The sequence below is a fragment of the Pholis gunnellus genome (genome assembly GCF_910591455.1).
Source record: "Pholis gunnellus genome assembly, chromosome: 9".
In the NCBI taxonomy this organism is placed as follows: Eukaryota; Metazoa; Chordata; class Actinopteri; order Perciformes; family Pholidae; genus Pholis; species Pholis gunnellus.
This window is the reverse complement of record NC_136535.1, coordinates 17,741,449-17,759,126: the sequence shown is the minus strand read 5'-3', so window position 1 is coordinate 17,759,126 and position 17,678 is coordinate 17,741,449. Positions and strand designations below refer to the sequence as shown.

The window sequence follows — 17,678 nt, the reverse complement described above, 5'->3', positions numbered from 1 at the left end:
CCAGGGTTGGACTAAGTTCTATGAGTTTTCCATGTCCGACCTCCGTGCTGGCTTCGAGATCATCGACAGGCTTTTTGAAGGTAGGAGGGCTGGCTACAAACATCACAATGCAGTGGAGATCTCTGCTCTGTTGATTTGCTCTGCAGCACATATGGTTTGCATTTGCATCTCTATGCAGTGTGTACACATGTGAGCCTTTCATCGTATCTCCCTGTCTGTCGAGCACAATAGTGAATTGTTGGTGTTCTTTTGTTCTGTGTGCACTCATTACACATTTATAGCTTTCTTTGTGCCTGTGTGTCTTGGTGTCTTCCAAGATGGTAAATCTTTGCAGTGGGAGTTTGTCCATGGGCTGTTGGAGAGTGCAATTTATGGCGGACGGATCGACAACCCCTCTGACCTCCGCATCTTACGCTCCTACTTGGAGCAGTTCTTCTCTGCTCGTCTCCTCTCGTCTTCCCTCTCAGCTGGTCAGAGAAAGAGCAGAAGTGGAACGCGCTTCTTTCCCCCACAGATCAGCCTCCCAAACTCTTGCTCCATACTGGTAGGTTGTCAGGATGACACAGTTGGCGTAACACATACAGTTGGCAAGCACACATTTGAATGCAGTTTCAGGCATAGAAGCTGTATGTGTGGCTCCTAAAGATATTCAAGAAATGAATTCTTGCTACAGAGAAAAAGAGGAGCACATCTATGTTGTTAAGCTTAAGCTGCTGGTCCCAGGTGCACTGGCAGAGAAGCCAAAACAATTCAAAGAAAGGGTACTGAATTAATGCACCCAAGCTTTTCACTGACTAGATTTAGTATTTTTGGTTTGGTCAGTGTTGAAGTTTCACAAGTCCATGTTATGCCACTACAAATAAATCCAAATATGTTGGCCTCAAGTTTACACAATTGATTTGTTATTCTATTGCTTTGCATTCCGTGAATGCAGCTTTTGTGTACACAAAGAATAAGGGAGCACACACGCCCAAAACAGTTTGAGATGTCATTTGAGAAGCAATTGAGAGGCCGTTTGTGAAGCAAAATAAATCAATATGGAAGTCTAGTACTTTAAACTGTTTAAATCAATGTAACAGTCAGAAATAAGTGGGAGTTCAATTTTAGTATTTAAAAGTACGTTTTGTACCAAATGGATATCATTAGAAAATCTGCAATAAACCACACAAACAACACACTTAATGATGGGCTAGATAGCAGAATCCTATACTCCCACATAGCAATCTAACAAGCACGCTACAAGTTTTTGCTTTTTCAGTTTATGACCATGTGTTGCTCGGAAATGCAAAATGTTGTCTTGTGTTATAAAGCCATTGCGAAAATAAGGGAGCATGCTCACATTGTCGCTCTCTTTATATGGACATATGGATACATTTCTGTGTGTGTTTTCCCAGGACTACCGCAGCGTAATAGAGAACCTCCCAGAGGATGACAGACCTGCATTCTTTGGTCTGCCTGCCAACATAGAGAGATCCTCCCAGAGAATCATCAGTTCCCAGGTGCACACACACACACAGCCACCCGCTTATTCCCACAAACACGTACACACACGACCACCACAACCTCCATCTCTTCCTCTAATACTCAGTGATACAAACTCAAAGGCACCCGCACCCACACATTTATTAACATACACTCACACAAACTAACAGGCAGATTCAAATATATGCTGTAGCAGGAGCACACAGCAGCACGTTCATTAGTGCATATATGCACATGCACTGTTCATGCTCACAGAACCACATGCATTTACGTGCATGCCAGTACACACACAGACACACACTCCCACCCTTCCATTCTGTCAAAAACCACTTCAGACATGCAGGTGCATTCACACTGATCATTCATCATTCATCTCAGTCTATTTGTGCGTGGGGACAATAATCACAATACTATTCCAAATAATCATCAAAATATGCTTAAAACTCTTAAAATGGAACTAAAACATACTGGAATCATGTTACCTTACATTCTGTTAAGAAACTAATTTTAATGTGTCTCAGATGAGACATCTTATTTGAGAAAACCAATGTTAAATAATCACAAATCATAACTCCCCCCTGCATAAATAAAGACAAAATAAATGAAATAGCAAGAGTGAGTGTTCTTTGTACGTGGTAATCCCTGTGTTTTTTTAAATCAGGCTCTATTTTTCTCTTCTCTACCACGATAGAGAGCCAGACAGATATCTTTAGGATATTAACGATTATCCCGATAATGTAAATTCACCACACTCGATCAACTTACTGTTTTTTATTGCGCTTCTAGATAAAATCCTATATTGTCCCACCCTATTTGCACGTTTTCTCTCATGTGTCCGTCCGCATCATATTCACTGTGTGTTTGGGGAATGTTCTGTGCTGATCAGCAAAATGAGGTATCAGAACCATTCAGAGCACATTTGAATTGTTCAGTATGGTTTATATCAAATCAAATGTTTTATACCTTTTAACCTATTGCAATTTTCTTATGTTATAATACTACAGCTTATTCTTAACATACAGTGTTGCAGGCCAGCTAACTGCACAAAAGCATGAAAAAAAACCCCAGCCGTCTTAATGAAGGTATTCACTTTGAAAGCTTGTGGATCTCGTCAGTTCAGCTATTGGTGTTTTCAAGCTCCTGCAGCTTAAAACAAAGCTCCTGTCGGTGAGTCAGGTCAAGTAGTTCCTTTCAAAATGAAGTCTTAGTTTATCACTTCTTCACTTTCACTGCACTATTTGTACAGGAATGTTGTGGTCAGATTAAATAGGAGTTTACTCTAGCTGCCAGATTGTAGGTGAAACCTGTGCAGTTGCATTCTATGACACTGCAGTTATTTCTGTTTGTTTTCTCTGGATTCGTCTCGATGTGTTTGATTGTGTGAGTTGATACATATGTGTGTTTACTCTTCAAAAAAAAAACCACAACCCCAGTCATTGTCAGCGGGAACCGCCTCCATGGTGGAGACACGAAAGCAGTTTATTTCAGGTTCAAGACTTCAATCCAAGGTTAAAGGATTTTACCAGGCAGCCATCCGGCTCTATTTATTTCACTCTGAAATCAAATTCACTTTGCTGAGGCATGAAACTGCGTTAAGATGGGTAATCCATCACAGTGAATATCACATCTGCTTTTATTGTTCTCAAGGTTATGTTGCCATTCTGTGGTCATTGCGTTGTAGCAATAATGTAACGTTAACAAATAGCTTAATGTTCAACAGTCTTCAAAAAGGGAAAAAAGAGGATGACTTTGGAGTATACTGGGGGAGGTTAGACGTATGCGGGTCCAAGATTTTCAACCTTGGATCCGCTTGACATGCAGACTGGGTCGCCAAAAATGTCTACGGCTGATATAAAATAAATGAAAATTTTTTTAAACTGCATTTTTGAGCTCACAACAAGCTCTATAGTCACAGAACTTAACAGCTCTGTAACTCGGTCGCTGTCACGTGTTCACATGCTCTGGGTTGGTTTTTGGCTTTCTGTCTGTTTGCGCTCTAGTTTATGTGCAAACAATGTTTCCAATGATAACATGTGTGGTTGCAGATGGTCTGTAATATTTATGCTCATGTGGTCTTGAATATTCATTTATTTATTTGTGAGTGTGTGTGTGTGTGTGTGTGTGTGTGTGCGTGTGTGTGTTTGTGTGTGTGTGTATGTGTGTAGAGGTTGATGGCCACTGCATATTCTGATCTAAATCAACGCAACACTCTCACACGTACAACAAATTGAGTGGTAGAATTGACAGAATGAGATGCTTTTCGTGTTTTTGGGGCTTGTACGTGTCTTTCTGTGCGTAATACTCCTCAAACACACTTAAACCCTGCAGAACCATTACAGTTTGTGTTAACAGTCCCCGTGTGTGTGTGTTAATGCATTTAAGTCCATTCACATTGTCGGTGTACTCAGTAACCCACACACAACTGGCCAGTTGTGTGTGGGTTACTGCGTCTGGGTCTCCACCTATCTCCTCCACTCCTGCTGTTATTTATCACTGTCACGTTCATTCATTCTCTCTCTCGCTCTCTCTCTCTCTCTCTCTCTCTCTCTCTCTCTCTCTCTCTCCCCCCCTTCCTTTATGCCCACTCCTCTCCCCAAAGACCCTTGTCACTGTCTGTGGGTTGGGCACTTAACCACACACACAACTGAACGGATAAATGCATAAGCTCAGTTTTAATGACGTGGGTCAGAAGGGTCTATAGAGGATTGCATTGGGTTGACAGACAAGACAGATGTATGATCTATGTGCGCATTGTTTGTTTTCATGTGCAATGCAAATGATAAGGGAGTATTTTGAGTTGTGTTTTGAGATGCTCAGTGATGGCAGCATTATATATTTGGGTATAATAGAATCCGTGCTTGTGTTTTTTTACTGCTCATTAGATGTCTTCATTGAACGCCATCTCGTCTGAGACCATGATAAATAGTCCACTGATTAAAAATCCTGGATCACATTGAAAGTGAAAGCCTGAACTAAATGGACTGCGATTCAAACTGAACTCTCTTGCACATAGACGTTGTCTCGGAACTTTTTCTTCCCAGTTTGTTATGACGGTAAATGCAGTTGCTGCCAGGTAGTAATTGCTGGAGATAGGAATAATCTTAATATATTTAAATCCTTATACATTTGAACCCCAATATATTTCAAATCTCCATCCTCAGCTGCCTCCCCCTTTCAAACAGACATGCTTGCACATACACACACACACGCACACAAATACACACACACGCACGCACGCACGCACACGCACACACACTTTCCCTCCTGAGCAAATAAGATAAAGCAGGTGTTAGTAAAGAGTTCTCCTGGACCAAATGAAAGCCATTTATCAGACACTTTGCCTTCCTCGCCACACACATGTATAGAAACTCACACTGTTCAGCACACACACACACACACACACACACACACACACACACACACACACACACACACACACACACCATGTCATGATAAAAGCACTCTCCAATACTCAAAGCCAGAAGCTAAGCATGCTTGATTAGGTGTGTAAGAAGCTGTTAGAGGATATGTTTAGGGTTCAGCCTTTTTTCTCTTGCGACATTCCGGGATCTGAAACAGTGCTGACAGTGTAGCCACCAGAGGTGTCAATGACATTTTATTACAGTATTTTAAGAACTAACAGTGATTTTCTTTTTAATCATACATTGCTTTTGGGTTAAATTAGCAAAAGTGGATATTTATTTTATTTACATTTGTCTTGTTTTTCCACAGAACCTTCAGGAACCAGGTACCTCTGTGCAACTTCTGCTAAATTGATTCATTTTTTGTGTTTATATTTCATTGACTTACAGGTTATTTACCAACTGCGCGTCCTGAGCCGCTCAGTAGCAACAGGTTCAAAGTTCGACAGGGAGCTCTGGTCGAATGGACTTTCACCCGTCCTTTACTTGTGGAAGAAACTCAACCAGGTCAGTTATTTTCCAGTTCATCTTTTATCTTTTATGTCTCATTCTTTTCCCTAAACTAAGAACTCACACTACTGAGTCTTCAGCCAGAATCAAACCCTCTGTTGTATTTATTCTGCAAACCAAACTGCAAAGCTGGCCCTATGAATTTGTTCTTGATTAAAACGTTTTAAAGATGTCTTAGTACTCTATCTGACTCTTAACCTCATACACTAAAATTTGACTGGGAATGTTAGCGACACTGTGTTAAGATCAGTGGTGGAATGTAGCTAAGTACATGTACTCAAGTACTGTACAGACGTACAATTTGCAGGTACTTGAGCATTTCCATTTTTTTCTACTTTATATATTTTGTTTCTACTACATTTCAGAGGTAATATTATACCTTTTATTCTTCTATATTTATTTGACAACATCAACTACAAGTTACTTTGCAGATCAGATTATTAATCTGACTAATGATTAAATTGACCAATGAATTACGATATATTAGCATGGATTACTTTAACAACTTAAAACGTAATTAACATTAGCACCACTTCACCAGTTCAACATTACAGTGATGAACACATTAATGCAACTTATTATATTCCAGTAATAACTGCTGAATAACCACATGTCTCACACCATTTTGTTATTACACTCATAGTGGTTAAGTATTTACATATTGCTTGGTAAAAAGTTTTTGTAGTTCTTTTCCAGCTTTGACAGCTCCTTGCTAGTCTTTTCTTGGACACAAAATCGTGTTTTAAATTGCCCATGCAGCAGCAACTAGTCTAAATTAAAAGCTGTGAGAGCTAATTGGAAATAAGTAGAGTCTAATTGAGCACCCACTGCGTGTGATAGCCACTGGCTGGCCTAGTCGGGTCGCCCTGTTGTGTGTGGTTGCTTGGAGACAGGCACCTTTTCAAATCCGAAGGACATTTATCTCCACATTAAATAATTTAGCCAATATATTCCCGCTCTCTTACTCTGCCTCTCCTTTATTCACTCTCATGCTGTAAATTACACATGCTCTCCCTCTCCTTTTTTCTCTCTCTCTCTCTCTCTCTCTCTCTCTCTCTCTCTCTCTCTCTCTCTCTCTCTCTCTGCACCTAGCTTCCCATAGATCACAATCTACCTCTGACTGCTGTCAATTAACAGGCCCTTTGTGGTCAGCTAACCCTCTGTGTTTGATAATCAGCGGGTGTGTGGTCCCCGAAGTGTGTGTGTGTGTAAAATGTTGATGTTCAACCTAAGTGTGCTTCTGTATGGCCATGTGCATTCCTGTGTCTTTAAACTGTGTGTGTATGCTTTTTGGTGACTGGAGATATGTATGTATTTATTTTGACAAAACGGGGGGGGGGGGGGGTACTTAGGCAATCGCAAAGGTGTAGTCAAGCTGAATCCCACCACTCCAGCTTTTTTTTCATTGTGTCATTTATCTCTCGTGTCGCTCTCCATTTCTCAATCCCACAGCCCCGACCATCCTTCTCTCCCTCTATTTCCTCCTCTGACTCTTACTACAAGTAGACAAATTGAAATAGAATGCAGGTACAGAGCCCGATATCTGCAGCAGAATACAACAAAATATCAGTGTTTGTATTTGTTTTTTTATGTTGTGTATTTGTATTTGTGCACAACTACAGACACAAGCACTTGGTGCACTTCCAGTAGATCTCTGTGTTAACTAATACAAACAAATTGTCCCCTTAGTCTACACTGCAGAAAGAGAGATAATTCCCATTTTGTTACATCCTGTTGTGGAAGACCCAACAACGGAACAATTTACTTTATGAATGTTGAGCTAAGGAAACCCACAGGGAACACTGGAAAGATATACAGTCGTAATTGAGGAAATCATTAAAAAAACAAGCCATAGCATGCTGATGCACAGCAGCGGTTACAAAATGCATTATACGTCTTACTCTACATAACACTATGTCCACACTCCTGTGTAGTGGCTCATTAGAGGAGACTGTTTAGTTGATGTAATTTTAACAATGTTCCAGTGATAATAGGGACATAAAGCAATGCCAGGACAATTCTACTATATTATACAGTGATCCTACAGTGAAGCACTTTAGCCCAAGGTAAAAACATCTTAAGTTATGAGTTAGTTACAATGACCAGCATCTAATTATATTTGCTGCATTTTCTCCTTGCTCTCTGCACACCCTTATCCCCCGCTTTCTCTTTCAGTCGTGGAAATCTGAGAACATCTTAGAAATCTATCTTTTTATTCTGTCAATATGCTAATATGTCTTTCTGTCCGTCTCCTGTCTATCAGGGTTCTGCTCTGATCCATCAGAAGGTGGCCGCACCTACAGAAGGTCAGGGGTCACCGGTCCTGTCATTCATCACTCTGGAGCAGTTCAACGCCATCCGCTTGGTCCAGGTGCGTCAGATAATAAGCGCTATTAATAATGTTAAACGTGTTAGGTTAGAGTGCATTACATTGTCAAAAAGAAAAATATTCTCACTGGGTATTCTCAACGCTTTCATCAGATAGCATAGGTCCTGTACCTTGCATTATAAATGAGATGGATATGTTAAAATGTTAAGAGTTATGGAAAATGGGCTTTGCTTCATGAAGAAGTATGGGATGAGTGTGAGTCATACACAGTTAGATTCATTCATCTCCTGGAATGGGCATTTTTAGCAGCAGTCTGTATGTTACTTGTTATTTTGGGTATATGTTATGTGCATGTGTACTGAATACATTTGATTGTTTTAAGAGAGCAAAGTAATAAGATGAAAATGAGAAGCCCAATCAGTCAATCAATGGCCCGTCATACTGAACCAGTTCCCAGCAATCAAATGACACCCCAGGTACCAGTGCTCTGATATATTGGCACAGTGTGTTCACTAAACTGTAAGTGTTGTCACAGAGTATTCACCAATCCCTGGCTGCACTGAGCAAAGTCATCAGAGGGACCCAACTGCTGACTCCCGAAGTCCAGAAACTGGCCACTGCCCTGCTCAATCAGGAGGTAAGAAAGGAGAATTAGAGAAATGGAGGAAAGGGGAAATACATTGAGATACATAGAATGTGTATCTTAACAGTGTGAAGTGAATCTTACTCTTCGCTACATTGTGTTTAGAGGTGTACAACTTCCCCATACAGGGATGAAGATGAGACCACCAGAGCCGACATATACGCACACGCTTTAGCCTACAGAGCTGAGTTGTACTGTGGACTCCGTAGCAAACGCTGCATGTGTCCTCGTTTGTGTCCCCAGGCTGAGATGAGGACAAAGGGGTTATGATGAGGTAGAGGGGGAGAGATACACAATCAACCCTTTACTTCTTCTAAGTTTGTAATCTCCTGGGAGCAGCCTTGGGCATGATTCCCTTTCTACTGCTTTCCTCATCTCTCTTTTTATATTAATCAGCAGGCCTGAAGTCTCAATCCCGGTCTCTCTCTCTCTCTATACCAACTTTTTCCGCTCTTCATCTCTCGTGTTTTCCCTCTCTCTTTCCTGGTCTCTCTCTCTCCCTTCTAAAATATTCCTTCACAACAATTAGCACTAAATACCAAAGCTATGAAATGTCTTTCGCTGCCAGTTAGTTTGTGATATAGTTCATTGCAATGCATAAGACACAATTCCTTACATGTTTAAAGCATTTCAACTAAATGTCCATTATAATTGTATATCACAACACCCCAGACGTTGTTCCAATCAGCTGCTTACCTTGCTAAATCAGTGCTCATGGTCACAGTAAAGCTAGGATACCCATGTTAGCCAAAGAAAGATATAAAACATGGATGATTTCCATGTTTCTTTTAATTATCCATCTGGTACGGGTTTCCACCTCATAGTGCATTATGGCTGACTTACTCCTGTAACTACTCGGCTTGTAAAACAGATGAGCTCTCACTCCCATTTCACAAGTCTACGCTGCCCTTTAATTGAACTGTTAAAACACTTTCCTGGACCCGACACTACAGTGAGCACAGTTGTTCTCCTCGACGCTCATCTTTGGACCCATTTTAAGACGTTCGCTCCGTATGCGATGTACGTAATCAAACTGCAGCATTTTAATGAGTTGTTTGTTTTAACGTATTCAAATGATGATGAGTTATGACCCAGAGTGGTGGCACAGGCCTGTTTCTAAGATATCCTCTCCCAGAGAGAAAGTGTACAGAAATTGTCTGGAGTATTCTTGAAAAAGCAACAATCCTTAACACCTATTAGATTTACTACCAGCAGAATTGAAAACGTGATGATTTATCTCACACTTTAGTCTTCACAGTCAATAATATTAGATACAACTGTCTCCAACCACGAGACATTATGAGTTTGGCTTCTGTTTTAATTAACCAACCATCACTGATTAGCCCGGTTTCAACTAGAAGAGGAACAGAAAGAGCCGCTGATGTCATTGATATATTTGGATAATTAGGGATTGTAATATTGTAAAAGTATGGCAGGCACAGCTCCGGAGAGATCAGCTCCATTGCACCTCTCCTCAGCTATGCAGTAAAAAATAATTAGATACTTGGAAACTACCCAAGCATCAGAAGAGAGTGGTTAGCAGCGCTGCAAAACAGAAAGATATCACCACTGCCTTTAGTCAGCGGAAAGATCATTCAAATCAAGACATGAGGACTGGCGTTTTGATTAGAGGTTGAACAATCTCAAGTGTCGGTGAATTTTTCAGTGCCAGTGGTAAGAATTAGCATGTCAATAACAAGCGGCAACCTCCGATGCTGGGAAATGAATCCTACGCAGAAATGACAAAAAATTGCAGTTCCACTTCAGGCAGTCTCCAAAAGCAAGTCGATCCCCGTAGACCCCCATTTTAACAAGCCCAACTTTACAGCAGAAATAAACATGTCTACAGTTGGGTACAAAAACTGTACCGGGGGAGAATCTTCATATAACTCACCCGTTTCAATTATATTAAGGGTTGAAGTTAGGCATCATTGAGGGCGCGGCTGCTTTAAGTGACATGCTTGTGTCGTCTCAGGCTGCTAGCTACAAATTTAAGAGCTCACTATTTATGTGCCTTGTATGTAAACAAACGTGCTAAACATCACTAAATGCAGCTGAGAATAATTTAAGAACATTTAAATATATACTCTGATCTGCTTTCTGTGGGTATATTTGTTTTCTGGCATCATTAACTCTGATATATTTGCACATTTCAGTCATACAACTTAAGCTGCATGCTCGTCTCCTCCCACTTCAGCGTGACACACACACACACACACACACACACACACACACACACACACACACACAGCAGGGAAGTGACTGAATGGTTGACTTGCAGCTGGGAGACATGCAAGGTCCCTTTAGTTCCATTATGACGGTCAAGCTTGAATAACATCAAATTCTTAATCCTCAATCTCCTACTGTGCATATCTGTGCATGTGTTTGTGTTCGGCACTTCTTTGATCTCTGTTTAACAGTTTAAGCAAGATGGACTGCCTAACCTGTTCCAGAGTTAACAGTTGTCTCCTGAGGGGAGTTTTCTTTTGCCACCTACACACAAATGTGGCATTTGTGAGTGCCTTCCAAAATATCCCCCTTTTAAGCCTTTCAAAACTACATAAATGCCTGTTTTTATAAACAGCCTCTTACGGTTAAGGGAAGGCAACTAAAACTTTAAAGATTTTTAAGTAAACCAACATTTACTGTACGTTTTGTACATCCATCCACTCCTCCTCACCCAAATTCTTTGCTGCATTATAGATCATCTATCACACTTCTTCACAATCGCACTAATCACAAGAAAATCCTCCACAGAAAAACAACAGCATTTGTTGTTTTCTGTGGGGGGATTTTTTCTTTGTTTGTTGCCAAAGTCCCTATGGCAGCACGACCTAGAAGAGTCAAATGTGCTTTTGCTACAGTTCCAGTGTGAGACAAAGGTTCATAAGCAGATGGATTAAACAGATTAACTGCATCATGCACTTACATGATGAGCCAGACACAAAGCTGTATCTGTGTACGCGAGAGTCTTTTGTCACTGAAGTTTGGGACGGCGTTTCAGTTTATTGTAAACAGTCAAATATTTATAACCGTAAGACAAGTTCTAAAGATTCACTAATTTGCATATCTGCCAACTCTAACCTTTTGAGATCAGAAGTTTACACGGTGATGTCACCTCTGACATCATAGAAAACATGGACATTCATTGTGTTTCATCCAGCCTCGGAGAATGTATATCTTTTAGTGACTGAGGCACAGTGTTTGAATGTGTGTAATATGGGATGGTTTTAAGGTGACCCAACAGCCTTTAGTGATGGGGAGCGAGGGGAGAGAAGGGTTGCCAGTTGCGTTCAGTAAGTTTAAGAGAGGCATGTTCAGTGGACCACACTGCAGTCTGACTGACAGCAGAATGTCCACACCCAAAATAATATGGTTTACTTTACCTTCTTGCCGACACGTATTTTTTTATTAGTTCGGCCCTAAATAACTTGTATTCCTCTCTCTGCCTGCTTCCCGTCTGTCTCAGTGTCCTTTAACATGGCAGAATAAATGGGAGGGACCAGAAGAGCCAATGCTGTACCTCAGAGCTGTAGTAACACGGGCTCTCGCCATACAGGTAAACGCATACACGATGCATGCTGTACTTTCATTCTTTATCTGTCGCCCTCTGTGTGTCTCCCTTTCTCCCACAGGCACACAAAGAATACTTCCGTTAAATAGACACATGCACATGGAAGCAGACAAACACACACACACAACACGGTTTTAGCTGTGGTGGTACATTTTAACTTTGGAGAATTTCTGAAGCGATAATAGTAAAAGAAAGCATTCTTCTGCCATGTAGTCATGAAACATTTCTAAAAGATTTGGAATCTGGTTTGTGATAGATTCACAAAGGCCTGCTTCTATCAGGGGGCTTGTTGTAACATTTGTGTGGGATAACTGTAGTCAAGGCATTTGCTGATGACCTCATTGGTTATTAAAAACACCCAGAAGCCCCTGGGAACCCTTTGAACTCTCACAGGAATAGGACTTAAGAGGCCTAAGAGTTTTCTAATCAGCAGTAGTATACTGATCGAGGGATCCATTTCAATCCACCATGCATTTATATCCATTTGTTTCCCATTTTGTGATGAATGTTACAGTAGGACACGTTTAGATTTCTTTAGTTTCAAAAGAGGACTCTGCACCTCAGATATCCCACGCTGGCCCCAGACCCGTTTCTGGTGTTTCCCCTCATGACAAGAGTCCTTTAAGCCGAGGACCAGTCTAAGTACTTTTGGGCTCCCGACCAAAATTATTTATGACTGACTGAGGCAACGTGTTGACTAAACCTGTGCCAGAAAAAATTCCAATGTTGTTTTGAAAAGGGCTCAATAAAAAAAAAAAAAAAAAGCGGATTATTATATAAAAGCATGAGGTTCCGGGAAGTGTGTGCCCGAGGTCGGTGCCAGGAAGTAAAGGTTCTGGCTGAAGTTCCTCTCGACTGTGTCTGCCTGTACGCCTACCTCAATATGTCCTGGCAGACTAGAATACACGCATACACACACATACTCAGAAGTTATTTATTTTTATATGAATTCGATGCATTTCGTTATTCATGTGGGCGAGCCTCACTGCTTGTGTCTGTCTGCCGGCCGGCCGGCCAGCCTGCCTGGCTGCCTACCCATCTGTTTGTGTGTATGTCTCCCTGTCTGCATGCCATCTCTCTTCTCTTCCTTTCTGTCTTGCTGGCCTCCCTGTCTACCTGCACTCCATCTGTCTTCATGTGTGTGTCTATCTGGAGGCTGCACTGTCCTTAACTGTCTATTTCTGCCAATCAGTACTGAGTGATGTCTCTGTTAGCAGAGTGTCTATGTCCTGTTAGCTAATCAGCCTAATAGAGGCGGAGACGGCCAACGCTGCTGCTGAAGAAAAAAAAAAGTGCAAACAGCACAGCGGTGCACCCCAGACGAGCAGAGCGACCTTGAAAACACTCAAATGCTCACACACGCATATATGCAGATAAATACTATGCATACCAGCACACACTGGCTCGCTGTGCATCTGCCTGTGAATGTGACTGTGTGACTGTTGGTATGGGCTTGCATTTGTGCATTTGTTTTCTTCTTCTTGGCATTACGCTCGTCCCAATTTATCTCTAAAGCCAGCGAAGACTGATGCTGTGCTTAAAAGGAATCCATTCATAATAGAGATTGGATCAGATGTTTGCTTATCCTGCCTCTATTTGTCAGCAATTTTCTTCAGCTGACCTCCAAAATACACGCGTCTGCAGGCGATTTAGAGAAAACTGCCGACCGGTTAAAAATACAGAAATGCATAAAAGAAAGGGGCCGAGAATAGATCAAAACTTCAATCCAAGGCCAACTCTCAAGGCCCTACATCTGTCCACTGCAGCCGTACGGGCTTGTGTGTCACGATAAGCTCGGCCGTGCGTGTAAAAATGACGGTGAAATCAGTTGTTGTGCCACTCGGCACACATTTCTCAAAAAAACAGAGAGGCACTAACTGAGACCTAAGATTGTATTGTGAGATATCATATCAGGTTAAGTCGTGAGCGGTGCCTTTGACAAAAATAACTAGTTTGTGCAGGGGAAACAGCAGGAGGCTGCTTCCATGATCAAAGCAGTTGTTGCTGAATAAGGAAGACTGGATCAACACGTCTGAGAGGGCTCGGAGGAGTCTATCTGCAGTCATACAGATCCACTCTTCACGTTTGTTGTCTCTTAGTGTCTTTGCACATACACATCTCTGTCTTTGCATGCATGTGTGAATACAGTATACACACATGCTCAAATGGGAATCTGTGTGTGTGTTTGTGCAATCACTGTATTCCCATTAGGAGGTAATTGGGGTTCCAGTGTTATCAGCTTGTTGATGTGGTGATAAAGGGACAAGGGGACATTAAATACTCTATTGGCCACACATTTTTATTGACTTTGTGTTTTGCTCTGTCCCTTTGTAACCCTTTTTATCTCTCATTAACTCGAATGGAAATTGTGATCATCCCACTCACAGATCGATGTTCTCTATAAACAATGTAAAGAGCCAAATACGATGCAAACATCGATTGTTTTTGTGGCGACAGGGTGAAATACATTTTTGAGCGAATATTTGAAGTATTTAGAGCCGTCGCTGTTTGTGTCAAGTTTCACCACATGAACCCAAGAACATGGTGTGTTTTGCCTCTTGACTCTTGTGTGAAACTGATGAAATTGTACGGATGAGTTATGTGTTATCTTTGAGTGTTTAGTTGTAGGTTTGTAGTTCATTAATCTGTGTGTGTGTGTATGATTTATTCTGTGCATCCAGAGTTGGGTGGAGCGTGCAGGCAGACAAGCTCTTCTATCAGACACCCTAGATCTATCGGAGCTCTTCCACCCCGACACCTTCCTCAACGCTCTGAGACAGGAAACGGCCAGGTAATACCGAATGCGTGTGTGTTTATGTGACACAGAAAAAGTGCGCACGCTATAACAAAATAAAAAAAATACATCTTTTTGTGGTTTTAGGTCCATGGGTTGTTCTATGGATAGCTTGGTGTTTGTCTCATCATGGAGGAGTCCTATTGCACAAGCCAAGCTACAAGTCAAGGTAGAACTGTGACACGTGATCCTACAGAACATGCATGCAGACACACGCTATACTCCCATCCAGCTGCAGAATACGGGCGCTATAAACAAGGCAGGCTCTGGCTGAGTGATAATTGGAAAATAATGGGAGTTAAAGATCGCAAGATTAGAATACAGACGCAGATATGAAGGCCGGATCTGACAAAAAAAAAGAGCAAAGAAAGTTAGAGAGCTAAAGGTTTGCTGAGACAAGTCTGCTTCCCTTGACAGCAGTCAAGTGTGCTTTTGTCATCCATTTAATGTGCACACATTCATACAGTTAAAGAACAGCGAACGGAGATATTCTTCTATACCACTTTCAGTCTTAATTTATTTCCCTTTTTAATGCTCTGAGTCAAGGGTGATATAGTTGCATCGTCTACAATCTAGATACTTTTGGTCATTTGTTTCTTTTTTGTCATGCCAGTAACAGTTGGCACGGCACGACTTGACTTGCACTTGGATGAAATATACAAAGAGAGAGGGGGAGGGGAAGGGTGTGGGTGCTTAAAATCAGGCTGCAGCTGCAGGGAGGGAAGGGAAATTCTCCGACATCTGACAGAGAAAGAGAACGGGGATAATTGTTGTGAAGCAATGAGGTCTCTTACACAAACACACACACACACACACACACGCACAATGAAGCTTTTTCTGGATTTGTCTCTTGCTCACTCTCTTGCCTTTTTTTGCCCAGATTATGGTGATTTAGTAGTTGTCTGTGTGTCTGACTTGATGCCAGAATTCCTTTTATTGTCTGCTCCACTGTGGAAAATCCCTGAGTCACTGAACTGAATATACTCATATAAACACTCTCTCCCATGTACAATCTGTATAACATGCTAGTAAATCTGGTCTTCCTCACATGCTCTACATTTCTCTTTGTTAACACACTCTGCCTTCTTTTCCTTCCTCTTTTCATGTCTTTCTATCTCACCAGACTTTTTGACTTCATCATTCTCTCTCTCTCTCATTTCTCTCTCATTTCTCTCTCATTTCTCTCTCATTTCTCTTCCGTTAACACTCACTGTTTTATTCTCGTCTTTGCCTCCTTTAACTTCTCACGCCTTCTCTCTCTCTCTCTCTCGCTCCTTTTCCAGGTCGGAGGTCTCCAGTTGGAGGGTTGCAGTTTTGACGGCGTTCATCTTTGTGAGAATCAACACGACTCTCCCAGTGTGTCGGCTGTCCCGCCTTGCTACATGGCCTGGGTTCCCCAGGTATGTGTTCGTGTATAGAACAGCAACATATTGTTGCCTTCACCAAGGAGGTTTACTTTTCTACCTGCCTGACATTAAAATGTGTGTAAAACATGAATATATATTTGTTGTGCTGTTTGAGTGTTTATATTGTCTGATAAAATCATGAACAGTGATTGACTTTTAATACATCCTCAGGGAGTAGTTCAACCAGAAAAGTAACAATTCGACCGATGTATTCATATACAAGCAGTTGTCAATGGCAGAATGCTTAACACTTGCCTTCATATGGGGATTTTGGGGGATTTATTCATTGATATGATGTGTTTGTGGGGGTAGCTGAGAAGCACAAACAGGCAATGTGCATACATTCATTTATTTGTGTGTTCTACTTTTGATCCTAGAACTCTGCTGCTGACTCCGCGGCGTCAGAGGAGAGTATCTGGCTGCCTCTCTATATGAGCTCAGAGAGGGTGAAGGTGGTCACGCACATCCGTCTTCCCTGTGGTGCGAACCCCAACCAGTGGATACAGACCGGAGCTGCTCTCTTTCTCAAACAGCAGTGAGAGGAACGTAGGGCGAGCAAATAGAGACAGCAGCTTTTGTGAGCACCGTGAGCTTGAGGTGAAGATAATATCGTCATGAAAGTCGAATTTGCCCGGGGCATCAAATACTGGACGAATTATGAACGCTCGGAAATGTCAGGCTCTGATGCTTCATTTTTTTAAATTAAGCACACTGTTAACACACTGACGCTGGAAGGAAAAGTCCTTTACTTTCCTTTCATGGACCAGGCAGCCAAATGGAGCAACAACATCTTGAGACATGAAGATGATATCATTTGGATCTCAGGCAGTAATAATCTTTGATGCCTCTGACTTCTCCATGTTAGTCTCACTACTCCACTCATCTTTATACGTTTCATAAAATAGTGTAAAACATCAGTGAGTCTTGTTATTTTGTTAAAAGAGCTTTTGAGGAAAGCAACAATATCCACATTTCCATAAGTGTTAGATTTGTTTCACAGTTATTTTCTTGCCTGAGCCCTTATTTATTTAAAATGAAGATGAAATAAATGTCATTATTGCTCTACTGTCTAGCAAAGGTAGTCGCTAACACTAGCAGGCTTCATATTAGGTGCTTTGTGAGAAACTCTCTCTTGATTTCATTTCAGTGCAGCATCGCTTATCAGTGTAGAAGTGAGAATGATATTTCCAAAGCACCAACACAAAGATGTGTGTGTGTGTGTGTGTGTGTGTGTGTGTGTGTGTGTGTGTGTGTGTGTGTGTGTGTGTGTGTGTGTGTGTGTGTGTGTGTGTGTGTGTGTGTGTGTGTGTGTGTGTGTGTGTGTGTGTGTGTGTGTGTGTTTCAGGGCTGGGCTGACATTCCACCCATCAGTAGTCACAACTGTTCAACAGTAAATAATACAGATCACAGCTCACTCTGCTGAAAACGGACTTTACAGGAGTGTTCCCAAAGCCAATGGTAGTTCTCTCTCTCTCTCACACACACGCACATACACACTCACTCACAAGCACTCAGTTA

At 41.6% G+C, this 17,678-nt stretch overlaps 1 protein-coding gene across 2 annotated transcripts in view; it reads left to right on the top strand.

Annotated features, from left to right (window-relative positions):
* The window catches only part of dync2h1 (dynein cytoplasmic 2 heavy chain 1), a gene marked incomplete at its 5' end in the record, with an annotated part of 94,775 nt that extends 77,318 nt beyond the window's left edge, over positions 1 to 17,457 (top strand). For both annotated transcript variants that reach the window (XM_079165911.1, XM_079165912.1), the window contains 11 exons: positions 5 to 80; positions 318 to 544; positions 1,395 to 1,499; positions 5,295 to 5,411; positions 7,678 to 7,785; positions 8,279 to 8,380; positions 11,856 to 11,945; positions 14,642 to 14,751; positions 14,842 to 14,923; positions 16,038 to 16,154; positions 16,538 to 17,457. In XM_079165911.1, the coding sequence (XP_079022037.1) occupies positions 5 to 80; positions 318 to 544; positions 1,395 to 1,499; positions 5,295 to 5,411; positions 7,678 to 7,785; positions 8,279 to 8,380; positions 11,856 to 11,945; positions 14,642 to 14,751; positions 14,842 to 14,923; positions 16,038 to 16,154; positions 16,538 to 16,699 (1,296 nt within the window). In that variant the 3' untranslated portion in view covers positions 16,700 to 17,457. The remainder of the gene's footprint in view (positions 1 to 4; positions 81 to 317; positions 545 to 1,394; positions 1,500 to 5,294; positions 5,412 to 7,677; positions 7,786 to 8,278; positions 8,381 to 11,855; positions 11,946 to 14,641; positions 14,752 to 14,841; positions 14,924 to 16,037; positions 16,155 to 16,537) is intronic.
* Between the last annotated feature and the right edge of the window lie 221 nt (positions 17,458 to 17,678).